This window comes from Lolium rigidum, chromosome 4 (assembly GCF_022539505.1).
Source record: "Lolium rigidum isolate FL_2022 chromosome 4, APGP_CSIRO_Lrig_0.1, whole genome shotgun sequence".
In the NCBI taxonomy this organism is placed as follows: domain Eukaryota; kingdom Viridiplantae; phylum Streptophyta; class Magnoliopsida; order Poales; family Poaceae; genus Lolium; species Lolium rigidum.
Window position 1 is genome coordinate 272150548 of NC_061511.1, and position 21567 is coordinate 272172114.

A 21567-nucleotide genomic window follows, 5' to 3' on the forward strand; every position below is an offset into this window, starting at 1 on the left:
ATCTTGTTAATTATGTTTTCATTATGATTAGTCTCAAATACTGAGAGTGTTTAGTGTGCCATTGAAGGTTTCATGCATTGTTTTTAGCATACAATAGAAAAACATAATATTGTGGTATATATTCTCCTGCGAATGTTTTTTATTTTGACTTGGCACATGTTTTGCAACATGGTATGACTACATTCCAGTCAATTCTTACCTCTATGATCATTTAGTTTGCAAATTGTGTATCACTTTATGGTTTGATTAATATATTTTGTCGCTGTGCATGATTATGGCCATTATGCTCTCTTAGTTGGTCGCACCCGGTCTTTTTCTAGCCTCCATTTGTGTGAGTATGTTATTCATGCATCCAACCACCAAAAACCAAATATTCCAAAGTGTCCACCATATCTACCTATATGTGGTATTTCATTGCCATTCCATAGTAGTTTGCTCGTGTGCTGCCTTTAAAACATTCAAACAGTTTCTCGTTTTGTGACATTGTTTTTAGTTCATGAGGAAGTAAATTAAAATTGTGGTTGTCGTCTTTCATACTAGTTAAGTAACTCAAAGACTCGCGAGCTTCATCTTGCTTGTCACATAAAAAGCATATAAAAAAAGAGCTGGTTTGACCACAACTTCCAATAGGGAAAACATAGGAAAATTATAAGAAAAGGGCACTCCTCCATGGTTTGTGATTGCTTGGTCGGCACCCGAGGATTCGGTTAGCCATGGTATGTGTAAGCAAAGGTTGGGAGGAGTGTCATAATTTTATAAGTAGTATAAATGAGAAGAGGCTTCACCCAAATATTTCGGAACTGCTCTCAAACTTGCTTAGTATGGAAGATGACAATAGTTTTTTTTACTACTCGTTGACATGAACAACCACCTCCCAAAAGTGCATTTTATACTCTTGTTGTTTCACTAAAAAGCTCTATCACATGAGTGATCTTACTTGCCTCTCAAAGAGAGACCTTCTTTTACTTTTATGTTGAGTCACCACCTTCTAGTTTATGCCCCACTTATGAGAGTATAGTTGTCATTCTTAGTTTTATGTGCATGGTCCCAAGATTTTATTGATTGATTCATAATTATGGTATTGCTTGTTCAAACTTTTTGTTTCTAGTCATCCTTATAATCTTTTAAAGGTGTCCAAGCATTTATGTTTTGCTTCCACTTATGGGACAAGTTGAGTACTACTTTATTATGTATCTATGCTATGCTCTTGACAATCACTTTGCTTTCCATGCACGTTATACATTTTGTTTTGTTTGATTACTATTCATGTTTTAGCATGGTTATTAAGTTTCATTGTTTGATTATATATATCATGCTTATGTTAGGATTCTATGATTCCAGCTATGTTTGCTTTTACACTTAGATTGATCAAAGTAGTGTGACAGCATGTCACCTTAAAAATTATTTGTTTGTTATCACTTACCTACTCGAGGACGGGCTGGAGTTATGCTTGGGGATGTTGATACGTCTCAAACGTATCTATAATTTTTGATGCTCCATGCTTGTTTTGTTACAATTCTTATATGTTTTATGTGCACTTTTTAACACTTTTTAGCATTTTCTGGGACTAACCTATTAACGCAGTGCCAGTTCCTGTTTTTTGTTGTTTTTGTGTTTTAGAAAAGTTGTACATGAAAGTTTCTTGGAATCGGACGAAACAAAAACCCAGAGTCTTATTTTTCCGGGACGAAGACGGAGCCAGAAGGACACGCGCAGGAGAGCTGCCACGTGACAGTACACAGGGCAGGCGCGGCCCCACCCTTGGCCGCGCCTGGCCCATGTACTGGCGCCTCGTCGTCTCGTTTGCTCCGCCCTTCCGCCTATTTATTCCTCGTATCGGGAAAACCCCAGAGACCCGAGCATCCATCCACGAAAAGTTTCGACACCACCGTTAACCGAAACCCTAGTTCGGGAGGGTTCTGCAGTCCATTCCGGTACCCTACCGGAGAGGGAAATCACCGCCGGAGGCCTCTACATCGCCATGTCTTCATCCGAGCTGATGCGTGAGTAGTCCTCCACGGGACCATGGGTCCATAGCAGTAGCTAGATGGCTGTCCTCTCCTTGTTGTGCTTCATGTATAGATCTTGTGAGCTGCCTATCATGATCAAGATCATCTATTTGTAATTGCTACATGTTGGTTTGATGTGGATCCGATTTATAGAGAGATTGCTTTGGTTGAGATTATGTATTATGTTATTATGATCTTGCATGCTCTCCGTTTCTAGTAGATGTTATGGCCAAGTAGATGCTAGGGACTCCAAGAGGGGGTATTTATGCTCGATAGTGGGTTCATGCCTCTATTTAACCATGTGAAGTGACCTTGTTCTCTACGGTTGTAGATGTGTTGTTGCTACTAGGGAGAAAACATCGGTGTTCTATTCAAGGGTAGTTTCATCGTTTACTTTACACACATTGCTTAAAGCGATAGTCCCTTGCTTGCAACTTAATACTGGAGGGTGTCGCGGATAATCCTGAAGGTGGATTATTAGTCATAGATGAAGTTGGATTACGGTCTATGTATATTGTTGTAATGCCCGCATACTTTCATAGCATGTATTCTGCACCAACCATTAGCGTAGAATCTCTGTTTGTCAACTGCCCATCTGTAATTTGTTTACCCAGCATATTTATTTTATCGGGGAGGCGTCTCTAGTGAACCGTGGACCCCGATCCTTCTTCTTTTAATTGTAATCTTCTACAACATTTTTTTTGTTCTGTTCTCTGCAAACAATTCTTCTTCCACACGGTTCGTTTAATCCTTTGCTTTCAGCAAAACCAGTGAGCTTGACAACCTCGCTGAAAGTTGGAGACAAAATGCTTGGTTGTTTGTGTGCAGGTCTCCACGTTGCTGCTGACGCCGGCAGTGCGTCCTGCCACGAGTTGGTTCGCAACACCTCGGGAGAGAACGTTTTTCTCCTATTGATCGATAAACCTTGGTTTCTTAATGAGGAAAAACTTCCTGCTGTGCTCATCATACCTTCCTCTTGGGATTCCACTCAACGTTGCGCATAAATTCTCCTTCATCAACTCAGCGCTCAGCACCCCCTGGCCGCGCCTAGGGGTAGTGTGGCCACCTCCTGGCTCTTCTTCGTCTCCCCTTTGGACACCGTCTTCGTGTCAGTAAAATAGGAAATTCGAGTTTTTTTTCGTTCAATTTCGAGAATATTTCATGTACAACTTTTCTGAAATACAAAAACAACAGAAAACAAGAACTGACACTATGACATCTTGTCAATAGGTTAGTTCCACAAAATGCATAAAAATGCCACAAAGTGTAAACAAAACATATAGAAATTGGTGTAAAACAAGCATGGATCATCAAAAATTATAGATACGTTTGCAACTTATCAACAAGCAATTAATTGCAACTGCGAACAACACAAACCCCTAGCAAGATTATGGTAGGTCAGCACATTTGGGACAAACAAGCAATCGGAAATGTGGAACCCTAGCAAGATTATGATAGCTCAGCACAATCCAGACTAACCCCTGGTACAAGACCAAATCCTAGCCAAGATCTGACAACTCCTAACCTAGATCTAAACATAACCGAGGTACCGGGATAAGAGAATCATTACAGTCATCGCCGGATGTGAAAAAGTGCTGCACCAGGAAGAAGATGAAGCCGCTCAGATGCAGTCGCCGCCGTCGCCGGCACCGTTGTCGGCTGGAGATGCGTGCGCCTCTTATTTGCTTGCCGACGGGAGGAGGAGCTCGAAATTTGCGAGGACAGTGGACGAGGGGGTAGAAATAGGCGATGGGCCGCGGCGGGAGGTGACGTAATCCATCCCGCCCTCCTTTTCGCTTTTCGCCGATGCGCGCCGCAGCTCCCGCTATCTCCATCCTCTTCTCCGCGCGAGATTCGCTTTTGCATCAGCCGCGTTCGAGATTTACCTGCACCACTGCAAACTATTAAACTGTGCGTTTCTTCAGAATCTAGCCCGGAGATACTTTGAGAACCGATTCGTGCAACAACGCGATTCAGTCCAGCCAAACAAACGGGCGCCCCTACAAACTTCGCAACTTCCAGAATGCAGCGAAATGCCTGAAGCAAAAAAAGAAAAACCAAAAGAAAATGAAGAAAATGTCGCATCTGGGCAGAAACCCAAGCAAGGCCATTTCCAAATTTGAAAGTCGAGAAGAAAAAGCCCAACTCCGAAATTACCAAACCAACGCATCGCCCTCACCGCCTTCCGTAAGCAACCTCCTCTCCCCCTTCCCCCCTGCCACGCCCTTCTTCCCCAAATCAACCGCGCCCCTCCACAACCTCCCCCTCCGATCAGCCGCCGCCGGCCGATGCCCCAGCGCCGCCGGGGCTGCCGCAGGCGCTAGCGCCCAAACCCCCGCTCCAAAACCCTAGCCGCCCCCGCCCCCGCCCCCGCCCCCATGACCAGCCCCCACCTAGGTCTCGGTCTCGCGCCGCCGCCGCCGCCATCCGCCGACCCTTCCGCCGCGCCGCCACCCCGCCGCGCCCCGCGGCTGGCCAAGCGCCGCCACGCGACCGCCACCTCCCGCTCCCGCGCGCAACCCTCGACCTCGGCCACGTCGTGGAATCCATTCGGCGGCGGCGGCGGCGGTACGGATGCATCGGGGCAGCACGGAACTGCCACCGGGTCAGAGAGTGCGGACGGCGGCGGGTTCGGGAATGGTCGGAATGAGGGCTTCGTGTTTGGGCCTGCTCGGACAGCCAGGCAGCAGCCTCCGCAGCCGCCGTCCAATGAAGCCCCCTTCGTGTTCGGGAGCGTGAGGGACAGCCTGCCCCGGTTCGACGAAGGCCCGTCAGCGGCTTCGAAGCTGGACGATATGATGGGGAAGATGAACCTGCGGGGTCCAGGTAAATGCAGCGTTGATGCTGGTAAAGATAAGAGCTCTGTTTTTGGCGTCCCTATACCACCTAGTTTGGCTTCCGACAGGGAAGCGAATGTGCTCCCGGAAAAGCTGACACGGCTGAATTTAGGTACCGGGGCGCCATTACAGGATGAGGCTGCTAGCAGTGTGCCGAAAACGTTTGTGTTCGGGAGTAGCGGAGCTGGGGATTTTCCTGACAGTATGCGCACTGCTTCCTCTAATGCAGATTCACGTGCTGCGAGTTCAGGTCAGGTTACTGAGGCAAATGGTGCGCCTGGAAGTGGCCGTGCAGATGGCACCAAGGATGTTGCCCCTGGTGGTGTTAATATCAGTGCATCTTCTGCTAATCGTGGTACTGATGATGCAAGCGTGCTTCCGGAGAGGATAACACAGCTGAATATAGGAGGTGGCATGTTTCAGTACATGAAAGAGGGTAGTCATCAAACTCCCCAAGTGTTTGGCCTCGGGGGTGGCGGAACTACAGGCATTCCTTTCGGCAACGTTTCAAGCAAGGGTTCCGATAAGGCCAATGCACATTTCTCTTCTGCAAATAGCAATGCTTCTAGTTCTAGTGGTGCTGCCAATTTGCCTTCGGAGTGGGCGTCTGCTTTGAATATAGGAGGTGGAGTTACGCGGAGCATGAGAAGTGATAATGCAAATTGCCCTCCAGAGGCATTTGTATTTGGAAGAAGTGGGAGCACAAACTCTGCTTCGGAACATCCAGCTCATGGTAAACTTGCAGATAAGATGACAAGTTTAAATATACAACATAGAATCCCACCTCAGAGCATGAAAGATGAAGGCTATGTGACAAATAACTTTGATATCGGAAGTGGCAGCAGTGCACCTGCTCGATCTGAAGGGGCTGCAGGAAAACATGCACTGCAAGATGGAATCAAGAAATTGAACATCAACAGGGAAGGACCATCAGTTGGACGTGTTGAAGTAAATGATGCTTCCACTTTTGAATTTTCATTTGAGAGCAAAGCAGAAGCTACTCCAGGACATGGTACCGTTCCTCAGCCTAAATTTCATGAGTCATGCCTGTTTACTCCTTTGAATCATTCATCTAGTTTCTCTACATCTGCAAGTGAGATGCCATCTTTCAGTTCCAACCTTATGAATGCAGGAACAAGAACTGCTACTGGTGAATCTAATGCAGTCAAACATGATCCGGCTAGTTGCACCAGAGAGAGCTTATTTGGTATTGACTATATAAAATCAGCTTATAGAGACAAAAAGGAAGCTCATAAGAGCTCAAGGAAGAAAAGACCAAGTAGGCTAAAACAACATGCTCAACTCCATCAAGTTCCGCAAGAAACATGCACCGACAGACAAACCTCAGATTTAACAGGTGACTATTCACCAATGGATTGTTCTCCTTATCAGGAAGCAGTTGAACAAGTGTCAAGAGAGGCATCTGTGGGTTGTGATCCGTCCATTCACATACTTGATAGTAGCGTCTCAAATCAGCAGACCAGTTGTGCTGAAGATGATCTAGTATCTGCTACTGAGCACCTTGTTATCGAGGCAGAGCTTCCAACATGTCAAGATGAAGGCAGAGATCCCACCGTGGATGCATCTGAGAGTAATATAAGTGGGCAAACTTGCGAAGAGAACAGCTCCAGAACACCACATGAGTCTTGTGAACCTGTTAATACTCAATCAAGCTCAGCAGATTTGAGTGGGCTCAACTTCACCTTTGGTGCATCAGTGTATCCCGGAAGTTCTTCTTCGGCGCAAAAACGTACTTCAAAAAGAAAGTTAAGGACTAAGGGTAGTCAGGTGCTTAAGTCTTCATCCACCCAAGCTTATGTACAGCCAAAAAGCTCACAAGACACAAAGATGCAGTTTTCCCCAGAAACAAGTGAGGCAAAAAATTCAGTTAAAGAGCAGTTCAACAGAGATGCATCAATTTTGGCAGGTTTGGAGACTTGTGAGACCTGGCGTACAAGGTTTGTCTGGACATGGTTTTATTTTGTCTTTATATCTCACATTATCATTTAGAAATATCTTATTGCAGAAACTTGTGTGACTACTCTATTTTTTGATATATCATTGTTTTGTTTGTTTCATTTGGGAACAGTGGGAATCAAGCCTATGCAAATGGTCACTTTGCCACTGCAGAGGGCTGTTATACCCGTGGAATAAATTCTATTTCCCAGTATGGAACTTCTGGACGCTGTTCCCGTGCATTGGCGATGTGCTATAGCAACCGTGCAGCCACTAGAATGTCTCTGGGGAGAATGGGAGAAGCTCTTCAAGATTGCTCGATTGCGACATCAATTGATCCCACCTTTCTTAAGGCTAAAGTTCGTGCTGCAAAGTAAGTACTTGCTATCCTCAACTCAAGTAATTCTTCCGTATACCAGCTAAATACCTGTGCGTTGCTACAGATCAACAAATTAGATTGCCTCAGCATGTCCAACCATTGTTTTTCTGCTCCTTACACCCTCGGCGTCTGAGTCTTTGGCAGAGCGTTGTTTGCGGGGGACCACTTCCTTGGAAAGATTCAAATTTCTAGATTTTGGGTCGGTAGATGAGGGGAGGAGAGGCATTGTTGTTGGGGTCTTCCTAGAGGCATATAAGTTTTGCATTGATATATTTCTTCTCATTGCACCAATATGTCTACTTCAGTAATGAACGTGACTGCATCCGTTAGGTTCCCAATAGTGGTATTTTCTGTTTCTATCATGGAAGATTATGTTAGATTTCATTAAATTTTTGAAATGTATATGCATCTGGAACATCAGAAATGGGTTTTCTGGATGTATTAGCACTACCATGCTGAGATAATTCAGATATACTCTATATAACCACGGTACATTGTTTACAACAAAATCTGGAGTCCACAGGAGAACATTTCTGTTTGGTTGGCTTGATTTGTACATTGGAGGGATCATTAACTTGGTACTTCCTCCGATTCATATTAATTGACTCTAATATGAATGGATCTAGACACATTTTAGTTCTAGATACATCCATATTAGAGTCAAGTAATATGAATCGGAGGGAGTAACTTTATCTGTTGATACTTTCTTATCGCCTACCTTCTTAAGTGGTTGTAGCCTTAAGTTCTTACTACCTGCGTGTGATTGCTAGGTTTAACTTCTCACTATCTACAAATGCAGTTGCCAGCTAGCACTTGGAGATCTTGAAGGCGCATCAAGCAATTACACAGCCTGTTTGAAATCTAGTAACACTGCTGATTTTGACATCAAAATGTCCGCTGAGGCTTCTAATGGTCTGGAAAGAGTCAAGGCATGCTTTTTCTTCTCAAAAGATTACCTTAAGTTTTTATTATATCAGTATGTTTACACTGTTGATCTTTTCATCTCTAAAACCTACAACTGTGTCCTTCTCGCTACATGTAAGGGTTCAATCGACTAGCCCTTAACATCTTGGTGAACACTTGTAATCTTATAGGTCCTATGTTTCATTCTCTTGTTTATACATCTTTTGCATGGCAGCCTTAGTCAGATCCCCAAATGCCATTACACCCAAAGAGGGTATATGGTTACCTTAACCTAGGAATGAGGTGGGTACTCTACTGGTGTTCTAATCAGGTAGTTGTAGCTATTTTACTGAAAAATCTGCCCATTCCTAGTCATTGCCTTGGTGCTGGCACACCAGGAATGTTGGCCATTACCCAGTATGGGCAAACAGTTGTCGTGGCTAGAACTAGAACAAGGTTTTCCAACAACATAGCAGCTGTGTATGAACAATGATATAACTGCTTTAGTGCCTGCATTGGATGTTTTGCGATACAATTTTAAGCACTACCCTCGTTCGCAAATATAACATACTACTGCACATAATAACACGTAGGTAGATGTTGATTTTCTGTAGTTCCAGTTACTGAATAACCAGCTTCTGCCTTTCATTTATTTATTTGCAACTTAAGTTGCTGGTGATGATATGGTTATACCAAAGCTTCTAATAGATAATAATAGACGGCTAGGCTATAGCATTGTTGATAACCATGATGTACAATTTTAAGCATATTCCTCGAGTTATGTGTGTGTACCTGGTTCTTCTATTATGCTTGGCATTGAATCTGAAAATGCATACTTGTTCAACACCCTCACCGCATCACCATAATATTTCTCAATGCATTTTTTCAAAATGAATTTTGTTTGTTATCCTCAACCACCACGAGGTCATCAAAATGCTCATTTTTGTGCTAAGCAGCTTGCGAAATTATCATGTACAAGACTTACTGTTTGTCTATTTTAGAGGAATTGTGTGCGTGGACTTGATACACCTTCCTTTGTTTGGGCCTTCCGGGATTATCTTATGCGCACTAAAGGTCAACGATATAAGCTAATCTACATAGCTTACCTTCATTTAAAATTTGAAGATCACGTTCTAAAATAATTTCAGCGTTTCCTTGTGTTTGAACTTTGAACTGGAAGACCTAGATGATTGTACAAGCCCCATAGGTTATACTATCTGGCCAGTATATGCAGAATCAAATACTTGATTTTTTTTAGTGTTGGCTTGCTGCCCAAACCTTTGTGGTTTTTGACTTGCATATTTGCACCTAGCTATTGATATGCGTTTCATACATTTTGCTTATTGGTTTGTTTTGGATGTACTAGTTGTTGAATGATCATTTCCTTGAGTACCCACAGTTTATCTCTTGAACTTCTCAGTAGAAATAACATTTAAGTTAGCTGCTTGTTCTAGCATTATATCTCATTGGCATCCTTTTACCAATACTGCAGAGGGTGACAGATTGGGTATCCCAGTCCAGGGAACTTCTCAAGAAAGGAACATTGCCTGAAGCAAAAACAGCTTTTGAATTTATCTCCAGTGCATTGGAAATAAGTTCACATTCAGATACCCTAATGGAGATGAAAGCAGAGGCACTGCTGACGGTCTGTATTTCTAAAGAACATTTTACACCGATGAATTGTTGAAGAATAATTATGCAGTCATGTGTTCAAGTGATTTCTTGCTTTTATCACAGCTTTACTAATATGGTTGCTGCCCTGAACAGCTACGAAGATATGAAGAAGTAATCGAGCTATGTCAGGAAACTGCAGATTTGGCTGAAAGAAATGCTGTTTTAATTAATTCCAATGGAGAACCAAATAGTTCAAATGTATCTGGAAAGGCAGAATGCTCTGTAACACTTTGGCGGCCATACCTCATTTGCAAGTCTTACTTCCTTCTAGGCAAGCTTGATGAGGCTCTTGACTTGCTAAAGAAGCATGAGCTAGTGACACCTGAAGAGAGGTAAATTGCCAGGTCCTGTGACTTCTGTTCTTTTTTCTTTCACCTTTTGTCTTTGATATTTAATTTCTGAATGATGACATGCAGTGATGGGAGCGCATCTCGGAAATGTTTCTCATCATTGTCTACAAGTATAAGGCAACTTCTTTCCTTCAAGGTATATCTCCTTTTCTAATGATTTCTTTTCATCCTCTAGCACACTAGTAAATATGAAAACTGCTGATATATTTTCTGTCATATATACCCATGGTATGCGTATGTTGCTTATATTTTGTGAACCATGTCTTATTATTTATGTTTTGTTGAACAATTGTGTTTGATTTTGTCAAGCATGACTTGTCTCCTTCCCATTGGCACCTATTGCTTTGAATGCTATAAATTGTTTGAACATTATCCATGCATAAATTTATGCTAAGTATGCAATGGAAGTAGGAAAGATAAACAATCAAGTTCTCTAATTTCAGTGAAGTCCATAGACAGTGGTTGCTAAAGTATTTGCATCTTATTGCCATCTCATTGCTGAGTCATATTAACATGAGCCGCTGTTCTCCCTATAGCTGCCCTTTGGTTGTACTTAGCAAGTTAGCATCAGACTGTGATCATGATTTCATGGACCAAAGACAAAGAGCAGAAATAAAACAAAAAAGGAAACATGAAAAAAGAGGCCTGGCCTCAAATTAAAGCCATCTTCCTAGGTAAACATAGTTTGGAACTTGGCCTTAGACTAACATAAGAAAACTTCATGTTAAGTCTTCACGTTACTTGCAGCAAACATGAAATGCAATATGAAAGCAGCCTCGTGTCGATTTTAGATATCAGTCACACCATAAATATAATAGGCAAGATAAACTTGGGCTTGGTTAGTTTTTCACATCATCTGCGCTAATTGACAGAACAGAAACCACGGTACAAAGAAACGAACATGATTAGTTAACAGAAGTTCATGCTGGTGCATCAGTTCCTTTGTTCCATGGAAGTTCGAAAAAATATCATCACTGGTCAGCATAGGACAATATCACGTTTCAGTCAAAGCAAGCAATTATAGGCAGTGCCATAGATAAATCTATTCTTACAAGCAGCTTAAAATAGTTGAAGGTGCATCAGCATATGTCCATGTGCAGCTGTAGCACCACTAAACCATCAGTACCCAGCAAACCCAACAGAAGATGTGCAGCTTATATTCTCAGTTTACCATTGGATATTACCACTGGCCACAACAGCAGGGTACCCCTGCAGCAGAATTAACTTTTCACAGTTATTGGGTGGTGCAGACATTCTCAGCTATCTTCTGGCATTATCAGTGGCCGCAATAGCTGGGTGCCCCCATAGCAAAATTAACACTCCACTGTCATTGGGTGGTGCGAGGGAGGGAAGGAGGGGGAGGTTGTGTGTGTGTGACTTGACAAGGAGGGGCAGAGTGCACCTGTGAATGCATGGATGCAGCATTGTGTGCTCCACATTTGCGTTTATTTCCTATTTTGCATATGCCGGATCATCACCCAAGGAAGAATATGGGGAACCAAACGAGGTATTGCTTGTAGAGTGGGTGATAGGTGAAGGGATATTCAGGCAACAAAACAGGTCCTTGCAGACTGGGAATCAAAAACTACATGTCTCTTTATTTCATACGTTTGGTGCAACAACACAGACTAAGACATATATTAGTTAGCCCTTACATTTTGTTGATAGTAACTTAAAGTTGATATTGTCCTTTCTCCACCTGTGATCCTTACGTTTGGTGCAACAACACAGACTAGGACATATATTAGTTAGCCCTTACATTTTGTTGATAGTAACTTAAAGTTGATATTGTCCTTTCTCCACCTGTGATCCTTATTAGGCTGCGGGGAATGAATCATTTCAAGCTCGCCGATATTCGGAAGCTGTGGAACAGTATTCATCGGCTCTGGCATGCAATAGTGAATCACGGCCCTTTTCAGCTGTCTGTTTTTGCAACCGTGCAGCTGCATATCAAGCACTTGGTCAACTTACTGATGCAATCGCAGATTGTTCACTAGCCATGGTTCTTGATGCAAATTATCCTAAGGTATAGTTTTAGTATCTTTTGTTCTATCTTATGAGCTTGTTATTTTTTTTTTGCTCATATCTGATTGTATAGAATACCGGCTGAAAGATTAAGTATAGACTGTCTTGACTCTACATTGCTATTTAAGGATTTTCTCTAATAGCTTCTTAATTCCAGGCAATTTCTAGGCGAGCCACATTATACGAGATGATAAGGGATTATGGGCAATCTGCTAATGATTTAAGGAAGCTAATCTCACTTCTTCAAAAGCAAGCCAATAAGCCTGGAGCATCACCAAAAGTTGTGAACAAGCATAGTGACCTGAAGCAGGCGCGAGCCCGACTTCTGTCTGTGGAGGATGAAGCAAGAAAAGATACTCCCTTGAATTTTTATTTGATCCTGTAAGTTTTCTATTCCCTCCGTCCGTAATTAACTGACTCGCATTTGTCTAGATTCACTTGTATATCTACACAATAAAACGCGTCTAGATACATGCGAATCTAGACAAATGTGAGTCAGTTAATTCCGGATGAAGGGAGTAATTGAAATATCTGTTTGTCTAGTAGTGTTTTCTTTTCCACAAGTTCAGTTCCTGAGTTGCATTGTGAAACCAATGCATGGATTGTAGATTCTTTTTACACCTTATACTCCCTCTGTCCCAAAATAATTTGCTCAACTTTGTCTAGATACAGAAGTATATAGACGCATTTTTGTCATAGATACATCCGTATCTAGAAAAAGTTGAACAAGTTATTTTGGGACAGATGGAGTATAATCATTGAGAAGCAAGTAATACAATGATTATGCCTACAAGAAAACTGACGGCCTTTAATGGATATATGCTCTCTGTGCCTTTTGATGTTTCTGAAATTGTTTGTAAGAGCATTGACTTCACATTGAGATGACATTTTGGCTAGAAACTTATGTTATAGCACGATGTTGCATGGGAACTTCATGCATCTCATCGAAAGTTTCTAAGGACAAAATTTAGCTTTATTTTTACCAGTATTTTAGCTACTGAGTTAGTATTATGTTGGATACTATTATCTCATAACTTTTGGTGAACTATCCACTTTTCATGCAATAAAGAAAATTCTGACAGGTGTTATCTATTATTTCCAGGGGGGTTGAACCATCCTGCTCTCCACCGGATATTAAGAAGGCATACCGAAAAGCTGCATTGAGACATCACCCGGACAAGGTTCCCATTGTTTCAGAAAATTTATCATTGTTTTTTCATATAGGCAAAGTTTGCTTACAACTTTGACCTGCAGGCCACTCAACTGCTAGTCAGAAATGAGAATACTGATGATGGGTTTTGGAGGGATATCGCCAAGGAGGTTTATTCGGATGCTGATCATCTGTTCAAAACAATTGGAGAGGCATATAATATTCTTTCAGATCCCGGCAAGGTAAAACACATTTGCATCAACTGTGATTCCAGAAAATGTAAATTGACTAATGTTTGCATGAAATATAATTGGCCTCCTCACTTTACTGTAGTTAATATATTATTAGGGAAAGCACACCCAACCAGTTACATGCATAGTAGAAGTATCAGAATTGATTACCTTGTGTGTATTAAAGTGCCAACTGTAATTTAAACATTCTACTGGGGAACAATGCGAAGTGGTCTTAACTCTGAATGGACAATGTTGGTAGTTAAGTGGATCTGAGCGGTGGGACTGAACTACCACTCCATGACCTGTTTTGGTTTCTCCTCACTTAGAGGAAGTAACTGTTCAGAGTGTTCCTGTGAATTCAAAAAGTGAAGTTGAAGATGAAAACTGGACAAAACCTGCAAGGTTGTGTAAAAGTTCAGAAGAAAGCTCTATTAGTTGATTGGCTAGCATCGCTTCAAGGCTTCATTAGTATGTGTGTTGTAGAATCCTCTTCCACTTCACTTCGTAATTATGTAGCTCCACCCATGTAAATATTTTCGTACTTGGACATGGTTTTTCTGTTGTTAAATAAATAGAAAATATAACATAAGGGCATCCCCTATCGTTCCCCTCTAAAAAAAAGAAACCTGCGAGCTTTTATTTTCCAAAATTGAATTCTTGTTTCAATACCCAAATCCAAGGAGTATAGGGAATAGCCAATTTTCTGAACATTGCTGGTGCACATTATCAACTAAAGGCCCATGACTTATAAGTTTGATTCTGATGTTGCACGTTAATTGCCACTTCTTTTAATGCCTTTTAGAGTGAATTTTGCAAATATAAAATGAGACCTATGCACTGCATTCAGTTTATCAGTTATTATAGCCAACTTCTTTTCCCTTGAGTGAAACCTCTCTTTTTTGCTTGAATTTTGCAGCGTGAAGAGTATGATATTGAAGAGAATCTAAGAAATGCTGCCAGGAGAGCTTTTAAGGGGAGGAATACACCAAGGTCACCTGAACAGCACTATAGGAAACAATATGACAGGGGTTTTAGCCCTCGTCAGTGGCAATCTGCGGGGCAGTCAAACAATGGTGCAACCCGGTCACGTTGGTCTGGATACGAATACACTGATGACTACTGGTAAAAATTTTCGGTAGATGCTTGTGGTTTGATCTTAGCGTGGAATCTGCAGCATCGGCTGCAATGAGCAAGGCGGACCTCCTTGCACCAAGGTGTGTGGCCTTTGTCCTCCTGGAGTTGTTAGATGCCACTGCTAACCTGCCATCCTCCCTCCTTGGCAGCTAGAGGATGCATTGCAGCTTCGCTGCCTGTCTGCTAAATTCCGTTCTTTGGAAGAGGATGGAAAATTGTGGTTTGGATGGTCGGCGTGATGGTTTGGTGGTTGAATTCTTGAACAGCATGGAATACTTGGTTGACATTGTCAGTCTGCACCACCATGAAAGATTAACATCAGAGGGAGAGTTTTGGCTTGCCCCATAGGCAAACACATTGCTTGTTCATGCACATAGGGATACACAAATTATTTTTGGTGGGCAGATATCAAGAGTTTTGTTCTATTTATGAATGCTTCAGATATTGTGCCTACCTGAAGGAGAAACAATGTTGTTCTGTAGAAGTATGGTATTGTTCATGTCTGTAATTCCTAGTTAGGTGGAATTACGAAGACATTTGCTGAAGGAACCAAATTTGCCTTCGCTGGTATTTCTTTAAATGACATGTAGCCAATTTTCTGCAAAGATACAAGTGCAGAGTGAAAATTTGACAGTGTATGCGGGCCAACAATGTTTGGCTGTACATTTTAGAATGAGTAAAATGCATCCACTATCACTGAAACATGTTTGACCTAGTTACTTGTTTTGGTCCTGTGGTGTTCAGTTAAGTACAACCTACGGTCATTATGGTTTCTAAGTAGGTTATGTACAGTCTTTTCTTGAGAATTTGCTAATTTATTTGTACTTGATTGACGTTCACAGTCAAAGTGTCGATTCATTTTTTTTAAGATTCAACTTCTAATACTATCATAAGTTGAAGGCGCGGTAGCAGCTTAAATTACACCCCAACAATTTTAGCCATTGTATAGAGAAGGCATAGACAGATCAATTGTTTGCCTGTCCCATTTGCAGAAAGAACCTACTGGCTTCGATTCGAATTAATTGACTCCACTTTATCTAGATATGGATGATGTAATTGTTGACTAGATACATCCGTATTAGACAAAGTAGAGTCAACTAATATGAACTGGAGGGAATACTTGTTTTACCAAAATCAATATGCCCTCAACCTTAGCGATGTTTCATCAAGGTTCCACCAAGATTTCATACATGATTAGTGGTAGAATGTTTATTCAAGTTTCAAGAAGAATTCACAACATGTTCTCATGTTCCGCTGAGGATTCACATAGTTTTCTTTTGCAAATGTTCATAGAAAGGAAACATAATACAGTACTATGAAACATTTTGGTGTTTAAAACTATGTCATGAAGGTGGGCTTTAGGTTGACTTTGATAAATTTTTTTTTGCATACGTGTTGAATTTCGAAGTGGAGTGGGTTGATTGGTAAAACACAAGGTTCTATATGCAAATGTCAGGCGACCAATAGATCATATCTATTACCTCTATCCCAAGGCTTAAGTCCTATATTTTTTCTTCTGAAAGTCAAACGAAGTAAAGTTTGACCAAATTTTTAGAAAAAATTATGAACAAATATGATATTTTGTAGGTACCATAAGAAAATATATTTCAATATCAATCTAATGATATTTATTTTGTATTTTTCATGTTAATGATTTTGATAAAAACTTAGTTAAATTTAACATAGTTTGATTTTTTGAAAAAAATATAGGTCTTAAACCTTGGGATGGAGGTAGTATAGCTTTTCTATCCGGTGGCCTAGAGTATATGCGTTGTAGCACTTGGATATGTTCTTGTCCTTGTGCATGGTTCTTGTGAACATGCCGTCTAAGCTAGCCAAGGAGATAATTGATGTCATGAATTAGTGTATAAGTGCTACTTTTTACGAGTAAGTACTCCCTCTGTTTCTAAAAAAATTTCTCAACTTTATCTAGACTAGCACAAATACCCGTGCGTTGCTACGGTCTAACAAATGTAAACATATATATGTCGATAATAATCTGGTCTCTTAAAGTTGCACAAACAAACCCTATGAGACAGCTATCGTAGTTTCACCGTAGTGAACTCATCGACACCTTGCCGGCTTGCCCGATTATTCAAAAAGTGGATGATGATAATGACAATTAGTTCTAATCATTACTATAAAAACACGAATTGGATTGTATATTTGTATAAATTGGATTTATTCACAAAAATGTCGGACTCCTCCATTTGAATTGGATTTTATACTTGTATAGATTGGATTTTATTCAGTGGCAATGCACAGCTACCTTACAATGGTTGGATTAATCCTTGTTGAATACTGTATCATACACAAGGAAAAAAGCGTCAACCTCTCGAGAATATGCACTGACCTGTGAGACCTGGATATTCTAGAAATTATCTGAAAGAGAGCAGAAAATAATCATGAGGTTCAGCTAAGAATTAATATAAGCATGCGAATGCTAGTGAGGAGTCAAAACCTTTCAGAGATGCTTTCTGAAGCAACATAGTCAGAGTCCTTGTCATTAGTTCAGTCTTACCTAGATTAGCTAAGGTGCTTCTCTCGTGAAACACACCACTTGATATAACGGTATTTTCTGGCCTGCTGGTATTATTGCAGGAAACACACATTTCTTTGGCTATGAATTATTATCAGGACCTGTATGCATAGTTAACGCCATTGCAATGCATTGATGCGCACCTTGCTAAAGCAGAAACAATCTGATAGATAGCATGCATTCTAGTATATCATTTACTCGGTGCATTCTATTTTTCCATTTTCTAAACCATGGTCGAGTGCCGTTCATCTCACAAGAGGATTGCAGAACGTTCTCTGAATGTGCTCATCTGTTAGGGCATCTCCAGAGGCGCGATGCATTTTATTGTCCGCGCGCGTCCGTTTGCGTCGCGCCGCGGACGGTAAAATATCCGTTTTTATCCGCGCGTCCGTTTACGTCTGGGGGTGGCTCCAGCTGGGCGACGCATTTTTTTTTCTTGTTTTTTCCCTCTTCTCCATTTAAACATAATTCCAAATATTACATATTGAAATAAGATTTTACACAAACTAACACATAGTTTAGAACATGGTTTACACAAACTAACACATAGTTTGAACCATGGTTGACACAAATATAACATTTTAAAAAAACCAGTTGTGTTGATTTCCGTATGTTCGCTGCCAAGAAAGAACATTCGAGGGCACACCCAATCACCCAAACTGGAAAATCCAGCGGGAGGAGACGGTGCCCTTGTTGATTCTACCGAGGAAGAACAGACAGAGACCTCCACTACTGGCTTCATCTGGCCCATAGCCAGATTCGCTGCAAAGAAAGAACACTCGAAGTTCTAACTATCGCCTATCGGTGTCCGAACCGGATTCGCCGGTGTGGTAGTGCCTGCGGCAGGCTGTGTCGTCGAACACCTTGACGATCACCTCGCCGTCCCCCTCGTAGAGGAAGGTCAGCTGGCAGCCGGGCTCGAGCGCGAGGTCACGGGCGAACTTGTCCCACCCCGTGTGCAGGTACATCTTGCCCTGCCCGTCGAACAAGACCTCCACGGTCCAGCGGCAGAAGTTGCAGTTGGCCTCCCGTAGCTGCAAATGCGCCGGCTCGACGCCATCGACAAACTCGGCGAACTTGTCCGGGAGCCGCTTGATGCTGAGTGGGTCGTCGTCGATACGGAGGAGGAACTCGAAGCAGCGCTCCTCCTGCGAGGACGAGGAGGGCGCAGGAGACGGCGAGCGTGGGTCCTTAGCTGCTCCACCATGGCGGCCCCTGCCCCGGCCACGGGGGCGCTCAGGGCCGCGGCCTCGACCGCCTCGCCGGCCACCAGGACCGGCCATGGACTTCCTCGCGGGCCTGGCTGCGTCGCAGGAACACCTAGGCGGCGCTACGGTCGAGCTTTGTGGCGGCTAGGATTTCTTTGGAGGAGTGGATGAGGAAGAAGAACGCACGCCCCCTTTATACAGGCCGGAGGCATGCGGTGGCCGCGAGACGCGTGCCGTCGCCATTAACGTGGTTGGTGGAGGTGGGCTGCGGCCGCTCGGCAGCCGAGGCATCACCATTAACGTGGCGCAGACTGCCGAAGCGACGCAGCAGCGCCAGTCGCTGGCGCGTTTGAGAAGACGCATCGACGCAGGGTCGCTGCCAGGCGGGCCCGACGAAACGTCCGCCAGACGCGAGCGAACACTTTCCGCGTCCGCCGAGCGTCCGCAGAGACGCATCCGAGGCGCATATTTGAGTCAGGTTTGCGTCTTCACGGACGGCCCGATCACTTTGCGTCGCCCCGTTGGAGGTGATGCCAGACGCATTTCCGGTCACGACGGACGAAAACGGTCGTTCAACGGCCATTTGCGTCGCGCCGATGGAGATGCCCTTAATCTCACAAGAGAACCAATCACAGAAGAAATTTCCTTTCGCGTTGCTGTGTTCCTCAGTGCACTCGTCGTCGTGCTGTTCATGTAAAGTTATAAACACATATAAGAACACTGGTAAAATGCAGACATGTCTCATCAGAATTTTGGCTGATTTGGTCCTAGCCATGCATTGACCGAAAAATAGCAGAAAAGAGAGGCAGCTGCGATGCTGCCGGCCTTGGGAGCCACGAGAAGCCATCACTCTGTTTCCCTCTCACTCAGCCTTGCTTGCTTGCGCCTCTGGCTCCTCGCGCACCTGCACGACGCCTCCCTGCCGCCCCTCTTGCCGCTCAGCTCCCCTCCTCCTGTTCCGCCGCTCCCTCCCCTCCTGCGCAGTTCCCCAGTCGCACCTTGCTAGTACCGGCGTGAGCCCCTCGAAGCGATGGCCTCCTACCCAATTCGACCGCCCGCCGCTGATCCACCTCTTCCCGGCGAAGGCCGGCGTGACCTTCCCCCAGGCCCGGTCCTGAGGTTTCAAAGGCCCGGGGCGAAACTAAATTTCAAGGCCCCCAAAATTCTTTTACATTCCTAGAAAATTTTGGTGACGACGGTGTCAATACGAATTTCATCCTATAATTTCTTGTCGACCAGTAATTCAAAACGGGCACAAAGGTACAAAACTTCTAGCCAACAAGATCTCAATTTCACCCTATAACTTTTTACAGACTAGTAATAAAAAATGAGCTCAAAAGGTACAAAGCTACTAGCTTACTAAATCTCAATTTCTTCATATATTATAGACTAGTAAAATCGAAAATTAGTGCAAAGGTCCAAAATTACTAACCTACTCCATCGTCTCAACAGAAGAAATCATGCGACAACAACACCAATTTAACCATAGAACTTCAAATTTTAATCGTCAGACCCCTATATAATTTGATCGACTATTACTCAATCATGATTCCAAGATTACGGCATAGGCTAGAGAATTAGAAAGATGCCTTACAGTCCCTGGAATCACGCCGTCTCGGTGGCCGCCTGGTTGATCTTCACTCAGATCGCAACGCTATACGTGTAGCGACATAGCCACCTAGGTAACTCGAGCTCCGACGGCTGGTGTTTGGGATTGACTGAAGAAATCGTAGATCGGGACGAGAACGAACGGGAGAGCCGCAGACCTCTAGCGGAGATCAATCGCCAGCCTCATATGAATGAAACCATGGTGCGCTGGGCCCTGTATCGTTTTCTGTTGTGCATGTTGTGAAATTGGGCCAGGCCAGCTATAACATAACACATGTACATGGGCCTCCTGATTTTCCTGGGCCCGGGGCGGCCGCCCCTCCAGCCCTGCCCCAGGGCCGGGGTGCTTTGGCATCCACCTGCGATGGCACCCCCTCTGCGCCGCTGCTGAGAAGTGCAAGGGCTGGGACCATGTCTCAATCGGCACGAGTCCACTCGTACGCAGCGCAGCCTCCTCGGAAGAACTCCAGCAGCAGTTCTCGAGGAGATGGCTTTGATGAAGCGGAGCACGCCAGGCCAGGGGGTAGAGGCGGTTGTTAGGGAGAGTTTCCTACTCTCAAGCCGCCTCTCCCCTTCCTCCATGACCGCCGGCTCCGGCAGCTAAAGCCGCTGCCGACTCGGTGAATAGAGAGATGCCCTCCTCAACTTCTCTTCCCCCCCTGGTTGGCTGCTCTCCCCCATGCTCGATCTTCCTCTAACCTTCTCAATGGTCGACAACACTTTAGGAAGCACCGTCAGCCACGCCATCCTCTTTCGAGGCTGCGCAAGATCCCTCGTTGTCATAGATCGAAGCACCGATTCCCACTGGGCGCCGCCACCAAGAGAGGAAAATTTCGATCCAGACACAATCGAGATAGAGGATTGGGAAAGGGAACGACAGAGGTGCTGCAGCCTGCAAGACAGGGGATTGGGGAGGACGGCAGGTCCCTGCCTCGCTGGAGGAAGGCGTGAGGGCGGCGGTGGTCCCTGGTTCGTCGTCGGGCGGAGAGAGCCGCAAGCCAGGCCACGCGTTGACGTTCGATTCCGAACGGTTTATCTCGTACCCGGTGGCAGTTGCTGTAATTTTCAAGCAAAACAAAGGCTAAATAAAAACGGACGAAATTTTAGGGGTACTTCCTTTATTATTAGGTATATAGATATAGATATAGATATAGATATGAAGGTTTATAGACATGTTTTAGCTATAGATTCATCCGTATCTAAAAAATTTATGAAGCTATTTTTGGAACCGAGGGAGTATCAACCAACGTTAATTTATAATAAAATAATTGTGGTAAGTCATTTGTGACACTATTGCTATGTTAGTGATCAAGCATACCTAAGGTAATCCCTTCGTTTTATATTAGTTGTCACATATTCGGCTTATCTATGCACACTTTTGGGAGTAGCAAATACAAAGAGAAGACCATATCTAATTTGCACTTTTCTACTAATGCAAGCAATAAGTCGTACAAGTTAACAGTGATGCAACTTACCTGGTAACTTACATCAGCTATGGATATCAACACGGCATTCTCGTTTGGCGGTGGACCATTGACACTCGCACCAAAACATTTCTGCCA

At 43.5% G+C, this 21567-nt stretch overlaps 1 protein-coding gene across 3 annotated transcripts; it reads left to right on the forward strand.

Annotated features, from left to right (window-relative positions):
* The first annotated feature begins 4708 nt into the window (after positions 1–4708).
* On the forward strand, positions 4709–15365 carry LOC124707765. Of its 3 annotated transcripts, none has more exons than XM_047239455.1 (12): positions 4709–5858; positions 5979–6804; positions 6936–7175; positions 7981–8110; positions 9577–9729; positions 9852–10090; positions 10175–10244; positions 11928–12134; positions 12291–12514; positions 13236–13314; positions 13388–13525; positions 14433–15365. In XM_047239455.1, exons 1-12 carry the CDS (start codon positions 4805–4807, stop codon positions 14640–14642), a joined length of 3570 nt encoding a protein of 1189 aa, XP_047095411.1. In that variant the 5' UTR covers positions 4709–4804; the 3' UTR covers positions 14643–15365. The 3 variants fall into 3 exon arrangements, with proteins under 3 accessions (XP_047095411.1, XP_047095412.1, XP_047095409.1); XM_047239456.1 differs by having other exon boundaries at positions 4709–4835; positions 4959–6804; XM_047239453.1 differs by having other exon boundaries at positions 4709–6804.
* Positions 15366–21567: the final 6202 nt, after the last annotated feature.

What these genes read in the sequence shown, in the direction of transcription:
- LOC124707765 (XM_047239453.1), top strand. Translation starts at nt 4,805, where the DNA reads ATGATGGGGAAGATGAACCTGCGGGGTCCAGGTAAATGCAGCGTTGAT. An exon ending in GGCAACTTCTTTCCTTCAAG is followed by an intron (nt 10,245 to 11,927) that starts GTATATCTCCTT and finishes GATCCTTATTAG; the next exon opens with GCTGCGGGGAATGAATCATT. An exon ending in TTGATGCAAATTATCCTAAG is followed by an intron (nt 12,135 to 12,290) that starts GTATAGTTTTAG and finishes TCTTAATTCCAG; the next exon opens with GCAATTTCTAGGCGAGCCAC.